The following is a 19,962-nucleotide window of genomic DNA, read 5'->3' on the forward strand; positions in this document are numbered from 1 at the left end:
CCAGAATTCCTCAGCCAGCATAGCTGGGAATTGAAGTCCACAAGTCTTAAAAGTTGCCAAGTTTGGAGACTTCTGCATTAGTGTGTCGTTCTTTCTTTTTGGTGTAAATATCCACATAGGTCCTCCTGAACTAGGAGGAGGATTGGGACCTCAGAGATCAGGAAAAGGTAGCAGCATTCACATCCCCATAGCCATTACGGTAGTACCTCAGTACTCATCGTTAATTGGTTCCGGGAGACATGAAGAGTACCAAAAATGATGAAAACCAAACAAATTTTTCCCGTAAGGAATAACGTAGTAAGTGATAAGGCAACCAACACCGACAAGTTCTAGCTTCAGCCATGGTGATGCAGTGGTTAGAATGCAGAACTGCAGGCTAACTCACTGCTCGCTCCAGGAGTTCGATTCTGAACAACTCAAGGTTGACTCGGCCTTCCATCTTTACGAAGTTGGTAAAATGAAGACCCAGACTGTTGGGGACAATTTGCTGACTCTGTAAACTGCTTAGAAAGGGCTGTTTAAGCACTGTGAAGCAGCATATAATTCTAAGTGCTTTTGCTGTTATACGTTGAGTACCAAACAAACAATGAGTACCAGGTCAAAAATTTTCATTAAAATGCATTGAAGTACCAACTTCGATGAGTTTCGAAACAATTGAGTACCAAGGTACCACTGTAATCGGATGAAAATTCACTCCTTCTCCCAATCAGGGTTCTCGTTTTGAAGGACAGCATTTCCATCTGTACTGAAGAAAGCCATTTCTCAGTGCAAAGACCAGTGTTGGGGAGGAGAGAATATAGTGAAGGTCCCAGAAAGCACCAATAAGCAATAAAATCTTTTATGGTGGCCCTGGGACCTTCTCTCCCTGACCAGCTATGTGTTTGTTTCCAAAGCACGAAGCAAACCATTTACAAAAAGCAATAGTCAGTTTCTTCCTCTCCATCCCTACTGTGCATAAAGCCATTAGCAGCCATGCTTAAAAGTTCTTTTAGCAAGTCTTAAAGTGGCCAAGCGTGGAGACCTCTGCTTTAGGAAAACAATCTTCTAAGATTTGGGGGAAAGTTCCAAAACCATCCAATGATGAAGTAGGCATGACCCCACTGTCTCTGTGTGGGTGGGTGTCTGGGTGTTGGATGCAAATGGCATGGAACTGGCTGGCTGGCCTTTTGAACAGGAACTTCCCATGTTGTGACATTTTGTGGCAGTTCTCATTTGTGCTGTATCTTATGACTGGATGGCAGCATTAAATCTTGACACAGAATTGTTGAGTTTCCAAGCCTCGTGCCTCATTTTGTCCTTATCCATTCACCCCGCTGGCCATTGCAGAGAGAAGCAGTTCATTTAGCAGCCTGAATTCCGAGATAGAGGAACAAGAACAGCCTGGAGTGGATCCAGCTGTCAAGGACACAATGCAGGTACAAAGGCAGAGGTGGCCTCTTACTTTTTCTTTTAAGACCCTGTAACCCTTTGCGTCAGGGTGGGCTTGAGGGGTGACTGAATGGAGCTTGAGCATTTATATATATATCCATACACATACATGCACACGTGTGTGTGTGTGTGTGTGTGTAAGGGACGCGGTGGCTCAGTGGCTAAGACGCTGAGCTTGTTGATCAGAAAGATCAGCAGTTCAGCGGTTCGAATCCCTAGCACCGTGTAACGGAGTAAGATCCCGTTACTTGTCCCAGCTTCTGCCAACCTAGCAGTTCAAAAGCATGTAAAAATGCAAGTAGAAAAATAGGGAACACTTTGGTGGGAAGGTAACAGCATTCCATGTGCCTTCGGCATTTAGTCATGCCGGCCACATGACCACGGAGATGTCTTCGGACAGTACTGGTTCTTTGGCTTTATAACGGAGATTAGCACTGCCCCCTAGAGCCCTTTTACCTTTTATATATAGATATATCTCACAGTCCATATCAGGCAGAATCTGAACAATTAAAGTAACGCACGCCACTTTTGTTCATTCAGATCGTTTGGCTACTTATTATAATGAGACGCACAGCATATGTTGTCTGTTGCTTCTCCATCCCTGAATGGGGATTGGTAACACTGAATTTTTACTCCAACTGGGAATTCACATACAGAAGGACATACTAAAGCAGGGGTGTCAAACTCACGGCCCGTGGGCCAGATGTGTCGCACACTGGCCACACCCACCCCTGTTTTAGTGAAGGGGGGAAGTTGCGATACATCATGTGACGACAATGTGTTTTCACAAGTTTTAACACTCCTGTACTAAAGTTTTGATGTACGGTCTCGTAGATGCCTTCCTGCAGTTGGGATTTCACAATGATGGATTTTAAGATTAGGAGACTACCATATTGCAGGCATCTTGTGGGAACAGCTTTTCTTCTTTTCTTCTCCCAATTATTTCAAAACCATAGAATAACAGTGGATTGGAAAATGGACAAGGGTCAGCTTTGGTTTCATCCCCTTCCAAGGCGAATCCAGTGAGCCCCTCGAATAAAGGGTTGAATGCTAGCTCCTCCGCCTCCAGTTTGAGTTCATCCACGGTATGTGATTTCATGGCTGCAATAAGAATGTAACATTTTCTGGGGGAGGTAGAAGCTACATTATATAAGGCAGTGGTGGCTAACCTTTTTGGGCTCCTGTGCCAAAAATTGTGCATGTGCTTGTACACTCGTGCTCATGTGCCAGCACCCAGAAGGCAATGCGCGCCTCCCCATGCCTCTACGCAGGCGTGTGCAATCCCCATCCACCCACACATACCCCACCGCCCCCTTACCTGAACTGTGCCTTACAGCTGATTTTTGGCCGGTTTGAGGCCTTTTTCAGCCTCCCAGAGGCTTCAGGAAGGCTTCTGCAGGCTTCTCAGGCCAAAAACTAGGCCCGTTTCGTCACTTCTGGTATTTCTGGAAAAACAGGAAGTGACGAAATGGGCCTAGTTTTCGGCCTGAAAAGCCTGCAGGAGGCCGAAAAAGGCCTCAAACCAGCCGAAAATCAGCTGTTATGCATGCGCATGCACAGTGAGTAAGCTTGCCTGTGTGCCGGCACAAATGGCTCTGCATGCCACCTGTGCCACACGTGCCATAGGTTCGCCATCATGGATATAGGGTGATGATGCAAAACATTTTGCTGGAATTCATAATGATAATAATATTTATAATACCTGAAGACAACAGAAGAGAAGAGAAAGATCAATGCCTAGTGGCACTGATAGAAATCTGCATATTTTTAGGTATCCCACATTACAGTATGTTGTGCCAATTGCAAACTTTAAGTCAATAGTAAAATAGATCACAATTAAAATCAGAGTATTAGGCAGCATTTCACAACTGTAACCACTATGACTCAAATGCTAAATTATAAACTAGGATAAAAAATTGTAACCATTTCTGCTTAATGTAAGGAATTTGCTGAATTTGCTCATAAAGAGATCAATATCTTAATCTTAATTACTAATAATAGGAAAAAATTATCTACGGTGCAAACCTGTTCAGTGTTTATAGTCCAAAACTGGATTCCACATTGAATTAAATTCTATATCAGATTTGTATCTTTTGCCCCAAAATATGAAAATTAGCTTTGATATCAGCACATAGGTTTGGGTAAAAAAATTAAGGTTTGTCCTGGCATTTTAAAATATGTTAAACTTTTATTAGGACTTTAGTTTTGCTGTGTTTCATCTTTCCATATGGCAGGAAACGGGGTCATCGGTTTTTAGCAGTTATGGGCAAAACAGGAGTCCCAAGAATTGCAAAAATGGTTCTTGGGGTGAAGGAGTTACAGATTTGCTTCAGCAGAAAATACTAATTTCCCTGTTATCCTTTCCTGGGTGGGTTTCAATCTTAGGGCTGGAATGAATGTTGGAGGACAGGTACATGTATCTTTAGATCCCGGACAAATGCCTATTTGAATAAATCCAGGAGGCAGGCTGTTCCACTAGCTCCACTAGAAAATAACTTCTTATTTCAAATCTGGATCTATGCATGCAAATCATTCAGGGTTTGGTTTTTATCCTATCTTCAGACACTGTGGAGAATAAATCTATATTCTCTTCCTAGTGGCAGCCGTTCAGGCGTTGGAAGACTGCTTCCATGTCTCCCCTTAAGCTTTTCTTCTGTACCCAGTGGTTTAAAATCGTAATTATTAGGATACAGCCTCCAAGTTTCTCCCTGTTTTGTTGCTCTCTTTCCAGCCTCTTTTAATGATGTGTCTACCCCCTAAGTGGAGGGAATACTTAGATGTAGGAGAACCTCTCTAGGACTCTCAGTTAATTTGGATCTCCTCTCCCCTTGTCTCCCATCTTCTTCTCTCCTCCCTCCTTTCCCCTCCCCTCCCGTGCCCTTCCCTCTCCTCTTCCCACCCCACTCCCCTTTCCCTTCTTTCCTCCCCTCCCATCTCCTCTCCCCTCCCTTCTTCCCTCTGCTCTCCTCTTCCCTCTTCTTTCTCCTCCCTTCCCCTCTTCCCACCCCTCCTTTCTCCTCCCCCTCCTCTTTACCCTCCCCTCTCCTCTCCCCTCTTTTTTCTCCTCCCCTCCGCTCTCCCCTCCCCTCCTTTCTTCTCCCCTCTCCTCTCCCCACTCTTCTCCTCCTGTCTCCACCCCTCCCTTCTCCCTCCTGTCTCCTCCTCTTCCCTCTCCCTTCCCTCTTTCTCCCCTCTTCCCTCTCCTCCCTCCTCTTCCCCTCCCCTATCCTCCCCTTTCCTTCTGTCCCTTTCCCTCCCCTCCTCCTCTTCCTCCTGAGGAAAACAATTGCAGTAAGTAATTGTTTGTTCTAGACTGGGCGTAGTATAGCTATTGAACAGTTTTGTATTGTTTCCAATTTCCTTGAAAGATTTTATGCGCTCCAGACCAAAACATTGTCCTTGACCTGCCTTGGGAATCTGCCTCTTCTTTTCTTGATCCTTGTTCCCATCTCTCTGCAGATGAGTGGCAGTATGGCGAGCATGTTCAGCGACAACGATATTGGGAGCATCGACGTCCGTGGTTGCGTCCAGTTCTCCTTGCGTTACGACTCCTCCAAGAAGGAATTCCACATCCAGATCATTCAATGCCGGGATCTTGCTGAAGCAAAAAAGCAGCGGTCAGATCCGTACGTTTGGGGAAGAAGGGGATGGTTCTTAGCTGCCGACCAATAGTTCCCACATCCTTGAATACAGAGGTACCATGTACCAGGCCCATGTTCATGTGATTAAAATTCAGATGCTTGACAACTGGTTCATTCTTACAACCGTTCCTGTGTCCCAAGATTATGGGATCCCCTTTTGCAACCTTTTGAGAAGCGAAATCAGTGGAGTAGCCCGATTCACTTAATAGCCCGTGGCACTGACTTATCAATTGTAGTGATTCACTTAACAACTGTGGCAAGAAAGGTCATAAAATGGGGCAAAACTCATTTAACAAATGTCTCGGTTAACAACAGAAAGTTTGAGCTCAATTGTAAGTTGAAGACTACCTCTAATGAATTAGATCTGGACTATTTGGGATAGCTTTTGCACTGGTGTAAAACTGGCATAGTTTGCATAACCAGGTAATATAAATTTTACATAATGATATACTTAGGCAAATGAGGTCAACTTACATCCTGTAAACAGATTGCTTGTCTGCAAATCAAATGTGATTGGCCAAAGGCCGTTATACAGACCTGTTTGTACATCATTGGTGATACGAATGGTGTATTTTATAGAAATGCCTTGGATGATTAAAACCTCATTCCAGGACATCAGGTGCCAAACTAGGGCAAGACTGTCATGGTGACTCACACTGAATTTGTAATGCCTTTCTCGCCCACCTAGATATGTCAAAACCTACCTGCTTCCTGACAGATCCAATCACAGCAAGAGGAAAACTGCTGTCAAGAAGAGAAGTTTAGATCCTATCTTTAATGAGACTCTTAAGGTGAGGGAGAAGCAGCAGCTTCTGATGTGAGTTCCTACTAATCAAAAGCAAAGTTGTGCATAAAATCACCTTTCCAAGGACAGAGCCTTCCAGCCTTCTCAAGATCTTCCTTCTCCTTCTCCTTCTCCTTCTCCTCTCCCCCTTCCCTTCCTTCCTTCCTTCCTTCCTTCCTTCCTTCCTTCCTTCCTTCCTTCCTTCCTTCCTTCCTTCCTTCCTTCTTTCTTTCTTTCTTTCTTTCTTTCTTTCTTTCTTTCTTTCTTTCTTTCTTTCTTTCTTAATTTTCCTCCTCCTCCTCTTCCTCCTCCTTCTCCATCTGTCATCGGACATTAGTGATCCTATTTTCATCAACAGCCGCATGAAAAAGTGCTGCTGAGTTTTGTCCAAACCAGTCCCTTAGATTTTGAAGCCATGCCTTCAATATTTCCCTGGAGGATCAAGTGAAGTATGCTGTATTTTTCTGGGTGTCGCATCACAGATCCAAAATATTCTAACTTTCGCTTTTGTATGGTTTGGATGATTTCCCTTAGCTTTCCCAGGTGGCTTGTCACTCCTCATTTCTGATTTTATCAACCCAACATAACAGCCGTCTGTAAATCCACATTTCAAATGCTTCTGTTCTTTCTCCTGGAATTCCTAATGCAGACATTGAGCCTCGGTGGCGCAGTGGTTAGAGGGGCACTTTTGCTGATTACCAGCTGCCTGCAATTTGGCAGTTCAAATCCCACCAGGCTCAAGGTTGACTCTGAGGTGGGTAAAATGAGGACCCAGATTATTGGGAGCAAGGCTGACTCTATAAAACCGCTTAGAGAAAGCTGTAAAGCACTGTGAAGCGGTATCTAAATGCTATTGCTATTTCCTAGTATAGAGATTTGGTAGTTTTTCAGAAGCAAGCCATTTCTGGAACACCACAGAACTCTAATTCTGTTCCAGACAATTGACTTCTGGAAAACTCTTCAGTCCTTTTCTGCTCAGTGTGGTTCTGGAAGAACAGAACATTCCTGAGAACATCAGAATGGGGTTAACTTTTATATTCAACTAATCTAAAGCAAGGGTGTCAAACTTGCCTTGTCACGGCATCACCATGTGATGTGTCATGACTTTTTCCCCCTTCGCTAAACCAGGCCCGGCCAGGGCGTGATACATCCGGCCCATAGGCCGTTGAGTTTGACATCCTTGATCTAAAGCAGCGTTTCTCAACCGGGGCAACTTGAAGATGGGTGGACTTCAACTCCCAGAATTCCTCAGGCAGCATGGCTAAGATGTAGTCCTGACCTTTTGCCCACTTCTGCTCTACATGAGAAATACAGTATATCAAAGTTGGAGATGAGACACTTAAGGGGAAGATGCCCACTGCTTTCTCCTACCTGAATCAGGAATGGGAAGACACTACTTTTCAGATGTTTCTGAACATCTTTCAGATGTTTCTGATGTTTCTACATCAGAGTTCCCCAACCGGTGACAATCTGTGGCCTGTTGGGAACTGGGCCATGCAAGCATGTTGAAGCTTCATCTGCATGTTGTAGTTCGCCAGCAGCAGGCGCAGACGGCTAAGGTCTTGGAGAGCGAGGACTCAGATGAGGGGCCTGCGAGTGATGCAGGGATGGGGCCAGGACCATCAGGGAGTGGAGTGCTGCCTTCGGAGATTGTGGAGGCTGGCAGCAGTGATGAAGACCCCGAGGAGCCTGTGCCCAGTGCGCATGCACTCAGGGCTGCTCGAAGGAAAGAGCAGCTGCCAGCAGCATGGGCGACTCGGGAGTAAGTCTGCAAGGTAATGGCCCCTCCCTGAAGAGATAAAAGCCAGCTGAGAAACCGGAGTTCTTTGCAGGAAGCAAAGTTTTTGCACTCAAGCCTTGTGGACGTTCAGAATATCTTGGTTGGTGTTTGGAGACTCTTTGTGTTTGAAATATTTCTTGGCAACTTTATCTAGTGTTCTTGGCAGCCTTGCACAACCTTGGCAAGGCTCCTTTCTTATCAGAGACAATTACTCTGAAACAGCCTTTTATCCGAGAAGGAACAGAATTAGTAAAGAATCATTAAAAGGTTTTGCTGTTACCTCCGTCTGGTGTTTGTTTCCTTGGAACAAGTTTGGGTCAGAACACTGCGCTAGGTAGCACACAAAACCACACCCTTCCCCTGTCCCCCTGATCCATGGATTTCCCCCCCCCCCAATGAAACTGGTCCCTGATGTCCCAAAGGTTGGGGGCTGCTGCTCTACGTGACCGTTAGATGGACCGTTGGAGTATCCCTTAAACACTCTTTTTCTTCTTCCCTTTGCTTATGTTTTTCCACCCATCTTGATCTACAGTATAAGATTGAAAAGGCTGAACTCCACGGGAGGATCCTGAACTTGTCTGTCTGGCATCATGATTCACTGGGCCGAAACCTTTTCCTGGGAGAAGTGGAGATGGCCTTGAATACCTGGGACTGGAGCAACACAAGCCCGAAGTGGTTCAACCTGCAGCCCAAAGTAAGTGACCCCTGTTGGACCAGACGATGGGGAAAATGGCTATCCTCGTATTAGTTTCCCGAAGCATCTGTGGCATCTCGCCTTGCGTTAGCAACAGAAGGGGAAATTTTGTATGCGGCTGATAGAGATGAGATATCTAATTCTCCATGAAAGTGGCTATCAGAATTTCTTCCTCCTAGAAAAGTAAACACTATAGCTTTTTCTCCTCAGCGTTTTAGTTCTGCTCTGCTAAGCTAACTGATTCTGCATGGAGAGCAGTTGTATCCTTTTGCGTTTCTATCCGTGGTTTGAAAGTCGTATAGGTCAGGTACAAGCCTACCATCCTGATGGCAAGGATGTTGCAAACTTTCCCAAAATATTTCCTTCTCTCCTTCTGACCCTCTTCACACCTGGCTTAGTCCTTCCTTTTTGGACCACGATGAATTGAAGAAAGCTTAGTGCTTGGACTCCCAACTGCCAACTAAACCAAAACCCTGGTTGTGGCCAGATTTGTTTGTTTATAGCGTTTAGGTACCAATGCTAAATCTTAAAGTGCCGGGATCTATTTATAATACAGGTAGTCCTCGAATTATAACAGCTCATTTAGTGACTGTTTGAAGTTACAACGGTATTAACAAAAGCGATGTCAGGTTTTCCAAGTGATGAAATCCATCTAAAAAGAAAAGAGCAAAGTCCATCTTCCAAAAACAATTTCTTTTATTTAGGAAAGCATCAAATTGACAAACTCTGTTGTAATCCCGGATCTGACACAATCCAGAATTACACCAAATAATATCAGAAATTAGAAACAGCCCCCCAAAATCACATTCCCCAATAGAAGTAAATCAATGTTGCCTGATGTCATCAATCTCCACCTCCAGGTCTCAGCACGGACAGCTCGTTTCCCACAGGAAGAAGAACCTCCTAGCCTAAACAACTCTATCTCCACTCCTTCCACCTTAGGAATATGGCAAGCCTGAAACTCTTCCCCCCATAACATTTTTCACTCTTATGACCTTTGCAGCATCCCTATGGCCATGTGATCAAAATGTAGACGTTTGGCAATTGGTTCAGATTTATGATGGTTGTAGCATCCAGGGGTGACGTCATTCCGTTTTGCAACTTTATGACCAGCAAAGTCAATAGGGAAGCCAGATTCACTGAACAGCTGTGTTACTAACTTAACAACTGCAGTGATTCATTTAGCAACTGAGGCAAGAAAGGTTGTAAAATGGGGCAAAATTCACTTAACCAATGATTCACTTAGCAACATAAACTTTGGGCTCAGTTATAGTCGTAAGTCAAGGAGTACCTGTAAAAACCAACAATGTCCCTTTCCTTAGGTCTAAATCTAAACAAAATTTAACACGAGAGGAAAAGGTGGCGAGGAGTGATCCAAGCACCCCTCTTTTGTAAAAATAGTTTTTTTTATTAAAAGATTTTACATATACAATGAGAAATAGATTCAAAGAAAACAATATATTAAATGTGGAAAAAAGGGGTGAAGAAAGGAAAAGAGACAAGAAAAAAAGAGAAAGGAAATAACAGAACACACACACAGAGAGACCAGAGAAATTATCTAGAACAGGGGTGTCAAACTGGAGGCCATGTGCAAGCCACGCTTACTCCAGCTCTGCAAAGGCAAAAAACGTGATACGTCACGTGACATCAATGTGACGCGGTGAGTTTGACACCCATGATCTAGATCAAGGGTCTCCAACCATGGCAACTTTAAGACTTGTGGACTTCAACTCCCAGAGTTCCTCAGCCAGCAAAGCTTTGCTGACTAAGGAACTCTGGGAGTTGAAGTCCACAAGTCTTAAAGTTGCCAAGGTTGGAGAGCCCTGATCTAGCATGTATAAAGGCATTCCAAAATTACGTTGCAAATGTAACAACATGAAGGGACATTTTATCATGCTTGAGGGACGTTAAAAAAGCTTTAAAAACGGATTGCAATATACACAGGGATAGACAATTTTAAAGATTAGGACTTTTAGGACTGATGGCTACACAGTTAACAAAGAGTCATGGAAGATATATATTTTTTAACTGTATAAATAGTGTGGCAAGATTATTATAGTTACAAAGATGGAAAGATTTGGCATTACCCACTATATAGGAATAGTTAGTGAAATTGACAGGACTTGTTGAGGTGGAAAAATTGACTTCTTGGGTTAGAGAAAGGTCATTATTGACCTTCACCAATGATTGGAAACGGGTTTTTTTGCGTAAAAAAGAAGACAATATTGTGATTTACGGTTTGGGTGATTGGAAAGAGTAGGTTATAGAAAGAAGGGAATGATAGTGTAATCTTAGAGAGGTTTGATTAAAATTATATATATGTAACTGTTGAGAGGAAGATTGGCATCCCTGGGCAGTCCTTCTGCTTATATCCTCAGAGAATTATTGGTTCACTTAACGTTTGAAATCTGATCTCCAATTAAGTTCACTTGGCAACCACAGGAAGATGTGGAGACGACAATGTCCTGTTTTCTGCTTCTGGTGAAGCTCATGCTGAGACGGGAATTAATTTTGTGTAGGTGTGCAGACAAAGGTGGCTCTTTGAAGTGGAAAAGTCCACTGAGTCATAGAGCCACTGCAAATGGTGAAGGAGGATCTGCAGTTCAATGCAGAGTGCAAGTGATATGTGGTGAAACCTCCCAGCCTCAATTTCTTATCCTAGAATCCAACTATTGCCCTGTTTTGCAATCTCGCTCTTTGTGGGTGGTGAAATAGACACACACACACACACACACACACACACACACACACACATGTGTGTGTGTGTGTGTGTGTGTGTATATATATATATATATATATATATATATATATATTCCTCGACTTAACAAGAGTTCATTTAGTGACTGAAGTTACAACGACACTGAAAAAAAGTGATATGATTGCTTTTCACATGACCGTTGCAAGATCCCCATGGTCCCGTGATCAAAATTCAGACATTTGGCAACTGGTTCATATTTATGGCGGCTGCAGTGTCCCGGGGTTCATGGGATCTCTTTTTGTGACCTTCTCACAAGCAAAGTAAGTGGGGAAGCCAGATTCACTTAAACCACCACATTACTAACTTAAGAACTGCAGTGATTCTCTTAACAACTGTTGCAAGGGAGGTCATAAAATGGGGCAAGGACTACCTGTATTCTGCAGTCCTGCTGAAATACATGAAAAGACTGCAGAAGGCTTCCTATGGATTGGTAATTATTGTAGTTTTAAAAAAAAGGAAATGGAGGAAGGGCAACTGTTGGTTGTAGGTACCGCGTTTCTCCAAAAAGACGACCTATCTTGAAAAGAAGCCCTATCACATGTTTGAGTGCCTGTGATCAAATTAAGCCCCGTCTCAAATTAGCCCTAATTAAGACTCCGCCCTCCCCGGGTGCAGAGGGTGGGGTGAGGCACACAGGTAAAAAATAAGCTATGGGTGGTGGGGTGGGTGGGGTGGAGCTGCCCTACTTACCAGGCCTTGCACACCCTGACACCTGCCTCGCCTTCTTCTGTGGCCATTTCTTCTGCAGCCGCTTGCCGCCACTCGCATGCATCGCCCTGGCCTCCGTTTTGCCTTCAAATGCCTGCCGGAAGACATTTGCAGCCAATAACAGATTATTATTGGCTGCAGAGGGCTTTCTGGAAAGCATCTGAAGGCAAAACAGAGGCTGGAGCGATGCGTGTGAATGGTGGCAAGCAGCCGCAGAAGAAGTGGGCCAGCAGCGGACTCTTGCTGGGTGGGGATACCGGTGCCACCACCGCGAGGTGAGTCAATAATTAGAACCCTCCAAAAAGAAGGCCTAGTTGTTTTTTCAGAGATCAAAAGAAAATAAGACCCAGCCTTCTTTTTGGAGAAACACGGTAGGAATTCTGGGAGTTGAAGTCCATACATCTTAAAAGTTGCTGAGGTCGACAAATACTGGCCTAAAGGAACATTACCTTCATGGGTGTGACAGAAGAGAGGAGGCAGGTGCTATTTGCCCTCTTGCAACATGTCCCCCCAGACTGACAACTATAGTTGTGATAATTTGAAGCTGGGAAACTCCTGGGTTTTTCAACAGAGATAATCTCTCCAGGGAAGGGAAGCTGAAATGGTCTAAGAAGCTAACGGGAAGTTAGTAATGTTGAAATTGGATTCAGAGAGGGAAGAGAAACGAGGAGAAAATGACTAGCAAGCAAAGATGCAATTACACAGTCGTGAGCTGCTGAACAGAGACAATTTCTAGGGCAATTCAAGATCACTGAGAATGAGTTGACATAGAAATCAGGAGGAGAATGACATGGCATGGGATCTGTGTACTTGGCACAGATTCTTAGCAAGAGAAGAGGATCTGAAGACAATGAAAAGAAGATCAAGGTTGCCTTGCCAACGGGAGGTGCTATTCTTTATTAAGTCCTTGATTAACTCTTTGGGGAATGTCATAATGCCTAGGTAGCTAGCCAAGGCTTAGTATAGTCATGATTTCTTGTTAGGAGAAGCAATTCCAATGCAGGCAGGAAGATAATTAATGGTATAGCAATTAGAACATAAGCAAGCATAGGAGGACAGAAAGAGAGGTGAAGCTCTTGTGTGCGTTAGCTGGATGCTGCTTGCATAGTTATGCGACTGAGTCAGCCTTAGAAAAAAACCTACCATCTACCATCATTGATGTGCTATATATTAAGAAAATGTTACCTGATTCACAAGGATAGCCTTGCATTCTGTGTTCCGTCTGAGCAGTCCTGAGAGTAGAATAGAACAGAAGGGAAGGGGGAAGAGGAAGAGAAGGGATTAGAGAGTAGAGAATAGAATACAATAGAATAGAATTCTTTATTGGCCAAGTTTAATTGGACACACAAGGAATTTCTCTTCGTACATAAGCTCTCAGTGTACGAAAAGCTATATGTGATAAGTCATCATAATCATAAAAATTATCATAAATCATAAGATACAACTGTGATAGTCATAGGATACAAAATAAGCAATCAACATAAATCATACTAGGAAACTAAAACAATATAAATCGTAAAGAAGGGCATATATTCACAATTGTCCTAGAGAAATATTGTACATGTGGGCACACAGACAAACACACATATGCTGTTGTAATTTTATGTGTATTTTACATGTAAAGCTGCTCCTTGAGGATTTACTTGGGGGAAAGACTAGAGAACAGAGGGAGGAAACGGCTGTCATTGCATACACATATCCATTGTGCCACTGCTCCAGGTTTGCATCAGCACCAGACGTCCCTGGACAGCTCCCATATCTCCATTAGGCAGGGCTACTTAGGGCTTCCCATAGGGTCCCGGTTGAATTTCCCATAATAGTCCCCATCAGCTTTCCCCCAAACTGTAACACTGCACAGATATGCTAGGATTGCAGTTCCCAGAATCCCCGTGTTGGGTGGTGATTCTGAGATTGTAGTTCCAACAGTTTCTTTTGTATAATGTTACTGATTTTCAAAAAATGTATGAACGCAAAAGGAAAAAGGAAAAAGATTTGGAGGGGAAATGCTCAGGAACGAAAAGAGATAAAAGTGAGGAGAGAGTGGGAAAAAAGAAAAAAGAAAGAAAAAAAACCTGACTTCCAACTTCCTTTGGTACAGATCTAGATTTTTAAAAATACATCGTGCCCAAAGTTTAATTAATATTTCTCTCAAAACAGTCCCAAAAATGATTTTCAAGTAGAAATAAAATCTTGAACGAGTCTTTTCAAGGCTGTCAGCTTCACCATCCATTTTCCCATTATGGATATTTATAAGTTCTTCCAGCTTTTAAGCACATAAAAGTCTTTGCTGCCATTATCACATATAAAAAGAAAGTTCCATAATATGTTTCCATGAAGTCCAAAACAAAAGCCTCTGATTTGAACTGTACAGTCACTTTTAAATCTTCTGCGTCAAAATGCATAGTTGAACCCAATATTTTCTAGCTTTGTTGTATGTCCGCTAAAGATGAAAAAAATGTTCTGTCAGTTTGATTACATTTCCAACAAATATTTCAAATTAATAACTTTGGACAATTTATCCAGTGCCGTATGCCAGTGATACTGTTGGGGAAGAAGAGGCAGAGCCTGGAAGTGGAGTCATGAGAGGATTTAGCCTAGAATTGTTATGTTCATAAACGCTCAAAAAGTCCAACCCTTTTGAATTCCATTGATTGTTATCTAGTGCCAATTTATTGCTGACCATTAGTTGACTAGATAATTGTTTATAGGCTTGAGCAATAAACCATCTTAATTGGAATTTAAAGTATAGTGCTGATTCTGTCACTGACAGATTCATCGTTTTATACAAATTCTCCTTAAAACGATCGTTCAATGTAAATTTCAATCCTGTCTTCCACATACCCTCCTATTAGCTACAATTCCAATATTTTCAGTGAATGCTTGATTGAATAAAATTTCCCTTCAGCAATGCAACATTGTGGACATAACCTAGATAATGCAATTAGAAGCTTCAATGGAGACTTGTGCAGTTTGCCTGGAGTTCTTTCAAATCTACAACCATTTTTGAAGCAGCCAACATTCTAATTCATAGAATTATAGTACATTTTAAGTATCATGCTTAATTTTAGTGTTTACATTATAATTTAGTATAGGCTATATCCTGGATTTCCCATATTAGCTGCTAGATAGGTTATTTTACAAGTGTATTTTAACTCTGTTTAATTTTTATTTGTTTATTATCTATACTGGTCTTTGACCACACTAAATTGAATTCAGTGATTGATTGAATGAATAAATTTATATAGAAAGAAGAAACCTTGGAACTCATAACCACATGTCTGCTTTTGGCTGAATTTCTCCTTTCTGCTTTTTCAGATTCCTGCTACACCAGATATGGTCCCCAACCATGGCAAACTCAGCCTGGCCCTGAAATTTATTCCAGCTGGATCAGAAGGTGAGATTTAAAGGATCTCTGGGTTTTTTAGCCATTCTCCTTTACTTGCTATGGTTTCAGACTGGAATGGAAATGTCCGTTCCTTCTGCAATGCCCACCATTTATGACTCCCAAAGGTCCTTAACTGACCTCAAATAGAGTAATGAGAATGAATAAAACTAGTATTTCATAGAGTCCTTGAGGGGACCTTGATGGTTATTAGTCCAACCCAAGAACCTCTCCTTGAGGGAGATGGGCAGTCTAGAAACATGAAATATAAATAAAAGCAGAAGACCTTATACTATCTTGGACAATGGTTGTCCAATTGTTTCTTGAAAACCTCCAATGATGGAGTGCTTACAACTCTAGAAGGCAAGCTGTTCCATTAATTAATTGTTCAGTCGGGAAATGTGTTCGTGGTTCCAGGTTGGATCTTTCTTTAATGAGCTTCCTCCACCCATTGTTTCTTGTCCTGCTGTCTGGTGCTTTGGATAATAATTCTACCCCTTCTTCTCTGTGAGAGCCCCTCAAGTATTGGAAAACTACCATGTTACCCCTTAATTCTTCTCTTCATTAGGCTAGACATACTTAGTTCCCTCAACTGTTCATCGTACCATTTAGCCTCCAGACCCCTAATCAACTTTGTTGCTCTTCAAATTTGCAACTTCAAATTGTATAACCCAGTTTCATCGGGGAGAGGGGCAGGACTTGATTTTATACAGGAAGAAATACTGAGATAGTCCTCTAAATAATAATAAAAGAATAAGAAGAGACAATTCTTACTAGTTGGTGGGTTGGGTGAAATGCAGCTGATCCATCACTTTAAAAATTCTGATGTTTGAGGAGAAGGGGAAACAGTTCTATTTTGTGCAATCGGTGATCTTTCTCTCCACTGGCTTTAAAAGGGAGGAAGCCCTCTCTTCCAGTTCTAGGACAGTGAAAAACATGGGCTGGTTTTCAGGGCTCTTGGGGGAACATGTTCCAGAGATGCAGCTGTGTAAAAAGCTATAAAAAAACCCAAACGAATACTTCTGGCACTTGAAAACCAACATATTTATTACTGCTTTTGCAGACTCCAACCCACTGTCACTGGCAGGCATTTGTGCTCAAATAAACTTCTTTTATGATACCTTCGAGAATAACAGTTCATTGTTTTGGGAGGAATCCAAGGGACTTTGACTCCAGAAATCATTAATTAACTCTGGGTGCTGGAAGAAGCTCAGGTTCTAAAATCTGGAGTAAGTAACATAGATCTGTAATCTTTGCATGATTTTGGCTAAGGAAGGGTATTGAATTAGAGGTTGGTATTGTGTTGAGGGTGAAGGATATGTCTTCCAGAGTCCCCTTTCTTAACACAATTGTATTTCAGAACCAGGACTTCCTCCCACCGGAGAACTCCATATGTGGGTCAAGAATGCAGAGAACCTTGTACCTCAGTGGGGAACCACAGTAGATGCCTTCGTTCAATGGTAACTATCAGTGGTTGTAAGTCTCTTGTAATGGGGAAAGATTTGGGTTGGCTAAGCAACTGAAGGCCAGGCAAGTATTACATAGCTTGATGTGTATATAAATGTCCCTGGCCTTTCTCAGTAGGACAATCAGAATTATTCTGTCTGCCTGTCTCTTTTTCTCCTTCTGTCCCCAGAAAGACCTGCAATATATTTCTTCTCTCATTCTTTCTTGATGACAGGAAAATAAATGTATTTAAAATGAACCTGTTATCTATACTTTGAAGGTTTATAGTTGGTTATAGAAGTTGCTCATGATAGTTTATTCAGAGGTTCCTTTTTTAAAAAAAAGAATCGATGTCACACTGGTTGTGTTTACACGCCAATTCCGCAGAGTAAACACTATAATGGGTGGCATCAGACAGCCATGGATGCGGTGGTGATAAGTAGTAGCTGGCTTCTTATGGTTGCCTATCCGCCATAAGTGTTTGCAAACTGTTCTTTTTTTCTATTTCTCTCTCTCTCTCTCCCTTTATTTTTTGGGGAGTGGAGAATCCATGATGACCCAGTCAGTACTGGCAGTTTACTTCTCCCCACTTTTTTTGCCCTTTTTAACCCCACATACCTACAAAAGGGAAGATACAAACTTTTAAGAAAGAAGGAATTTCTAGATTTACCTTATTTTATTGCATCAGCACCCAAAAGACAGTTAACTAATGTACTAAAGTCTTGTAGAAGAGCTCCCAGATCATTTTTAAAATTCCTTTTCACCCAGTGCCAGGGACACAACAGAAAATCCCCCACTCATTTGGGCCTAAAAGGGGAAAAATATAGAGACACATGGTTGTAAGGTTCTTGGGGCACTCAGAACTTGGTTGTTTTCTTGCAGATGTTTCATTACCCAACTAGATAACATCATGAGTGCTAAAAGGGAGAGTGGGGTTTGCTCTGTTTACATACAAGTTGTTTGCCCTGTCTGTGTTGGTGAATATTCTTGGTGGTTGCTTGATTAGGTTGTTTTTAATTGTTTTCATTGTTAATTCCTTGATTGTGTTGTTGTTTACAATTTTGTTGTTTGTCTGGTGTTAATCTTGATGTTAATCTCAGTTTATCTGGGTGTTCTTGCCGGCAGGGAAATGTTTGGGCCTTTTTATTCCTTTTTTGTTGTTTTGTCGTCTCTTTTAAATGGTAAGTAGATGTTGTTTACCTCTCTATGGCTGTTGATAGCTGCTTTGTCTGTCAGGCTTCCAGGAATTCTCTAGCATTTTTGGACTTGGCTTGGTCTAGGATGCTGTGTTTCCCATTTGAAATTATGGTTAAGCCTGTCTGTGTGTTGTGCATTTAAGCAATTCCCATCGTGGTGTCCTAGTAATCTGTTTGTGTCTATATTGGATGGGCTCCTGCATGGCACAGAATGCTAGTCTTGGGGTGTTTGTGCAGTGGTGCACTTGGATAATTTTAAATTCTGGACTCAGTGAACCCGATGGAATTCAAGTGCCCTTGTCAATGGATGGGACTTCTCTTTAGATGTAACTAGACAACTGTGTGATTTGTTGGGTCAACCCTTCAAAGAAAGGTAGTGCAATCTGATGTGACCAGAATGAACATTACATTTTAGGTTGACTGTGGGTTTTTCCCCCCCAATGCTGAATGGTCCTATGATCATCTAAGGAGAGTATATATTATAAATGGAAGATTAATTGTAGTGGCAAACAAACTTTTAAGGAAGAAAAATCCTGGGGAGGAAAGTTTAATCCCTTTTTGTAACAGTCTTGATCCAGCCCACACACACATCCTAACACAGAGCTTCTTTTTGTTAAATAAAATATGTTATTAGTTTGGTTCAGTTAGTTTGATCCCTAATTTCTCAGTGTTCAGCCCTCCCTGAAAAAGTCTACTGTACTGTAATCAATGGGCAAAATATCCCCGCAAAGAGCTCAGCTTGCACTATATTGGTTTGATAACAACAAACCAGGAAGTTGGAAGCTTGGCTATTATTAAAAGAACCAGCTGGGCCATGCCCAAGTTGAAAGAACTCTTTCCTGTCCAGGTCAGGCCGAAACTTCAAAAATATCCATCTTATCTCCTGATCCTCTTCTAGCTACATCCTCCCTGATGATACCAAGTTGAGTCGCCAAAAGACCCGAATTGTGAAAAAGAATCTCAACCCCACTTTCAATCACACTATGGTCTATGATGGCTTTGAGCTTAAGGACTTAGCAGAGGCATGTGCTGAATTCACTGTGTGGCACCGCGAGACTTTCTCGAAGCATCGGCTTGGAGGCATCCGGTTGAGTCTTGGCACAGGTGAGACACCAAAGCATTAAGAGAATGAAGGATGGATGTACAAAAGCCTGTTGTTTTGGAAAGAGAAAACTGGAAAATTTCATCATGCTCCATTCCTCTTCTGTTCCACGTGAATCTGGGGTAATTCAGTTTTCCAGAAATTAACTCTCCTATTTGTTCTAGAGCAGTAACCCAACCCCATAATAAGTGTCATCTAGAACATAATATCTTGAATGCTACTTCAAACCACATGGTTTGGAAAGCAATGTCTGGAAAACTAGTAAATGCCCCTCACTCCCCAAATCAAGATGACCCAAAGGAGGAACAGTAAGTTTTCCACATCCTTAGAGATAGTTAATTGAATAAGAGGTCTACAACTCCTTGTTGAAGACTCAGTAGCCAATGCTGCATGCACGCACATCTTTGTTTACGTAATAGTATGCCCTGATCCTAGGAATAACAGTGACATTCTGTATTGTGTTCCACTAATTCTTATCCAAAAAATTTGTTTTAGAAATCAGACAACCTGCCTGCAAAATACGTTTTATCGTATATAAGGTAAACTCTGACTGGAGACTCTGCTTTTATTGCAGGAAACAGCTATGGTCTACCAGTCCCATGGATGGATTCAACTGAGGAAGAGCGCCACACCTGGGAGATGGTATTCAAGCAACCTCGACAGTGGGTGGAAGCTACTCTTCCCTTGAGGACCAACCTGACTTTAAGGACTTCATCCTAGACTTTGGCTGAGGATTCCTCTGCTATCAGGAAGAATTAGTCTGGTGGCAAATTAAGGACCGTAACCTTATGGAGGCCCTCATTACAAACCCCCCTGGTTTTGAGAGGTTTTTCCTAGGATCGGGATCCTGATGCTGAGAAGAGCTATGGGACAAAGGCAGAATAAAAATATGTGAAGTCTGCCTCCTCTTACTGACTCAAGGAGGACATTGTGTGGCTTCTCTTGTGATAAACCTCCACACTGGGATGACTGGAACACCTACTTTATTTCAAGGAAATAAACTGCCTTATGGTGACCTTTGCCCATTTCCAGTGTTCTCCATG

At 42.3% G+C, this 19,962-nt stretch overlaps 1 protein-coding gene and 1 long non-coding RNA gene across 7 annotated transcripts in view; one reads left to right on the forward strand and one right to left on the reverse strand.

The window, feature by feature from the left end:
* Positions 1–19,944, forward strand: part of SYTL1 (synaptotagmin like 1) — a 48,738-nt gene extending 28,794 nt beyond the window's left edge. For all 6 annotated transcript variants that reach the window (XM_026676086.2, XM_087970686.1, XM_087970688.1 and 3 more), the window contains exons 7-15: positions 1,327–1,415; positions 2,385–2,513; positions 4,888–5,054; positions 5,758–5,860; positions 8,166–8,327; positions 15,109–15,187; positions 16,536–16,635; positions 18,716–18,921; positions 19,494–19,944. In XM_026676086.2, coding sequence (XP_026531871.2) covers positions 1,327–1,415; positions 2,385–2,513; positions 4,888–5,054; positions 5,758–5,860; positions 8,166–8,327; positions 15,109–15,187; positions 16,536–16,635; positions 18,716–18,921; positions 19,494–19,639 — 1,181 coding nt within the window. In that variant the 3' untranslated portion in view covers positions 19,640–19,944. The remainder of the gene's footprint in view (positions 1–1,326; positions 1,416–2,384; positions 2,514–4,887; positions 5,055–5,757; positions 5,861–8,165; positions 8,328–15,108; positions 15,188–16,535; positions 16,636–18,715; positions 18,922–19,493) is intronic.
* On the reverse strand, positions 13,102–17,939 carry LOC148129890 (uncharacterized). Its single transcript, XR_015750457.1, has 2 exons — positions 15,950–17,939; positions 13,102–14,233 (listed from the first exon to the last, which is right to left on the reverse strand). It is a non-coding gene; the product is annotated as an uncharacterized LOC148129890 (long non-coding RNA).
* Positions 19,945–19,962: the final 18 nt, after the last annotated feature.

The sequence above is a fragment of the Notechis scutatus genome, chromosome 8 (assembly GCF_049901735.1).
Source record: "Notechis scutatus isolate UNSWTSFEM ecotype Mainland chromosome 8, rNotScu1.2, whole genome shotgun sequence".
Classification (NCBI taxonomy): Eukaryota; Metazoa; Chordata; class Lepidosauria; order Squamata; family Elapidae; genus Notechis; species Notechis scutatus.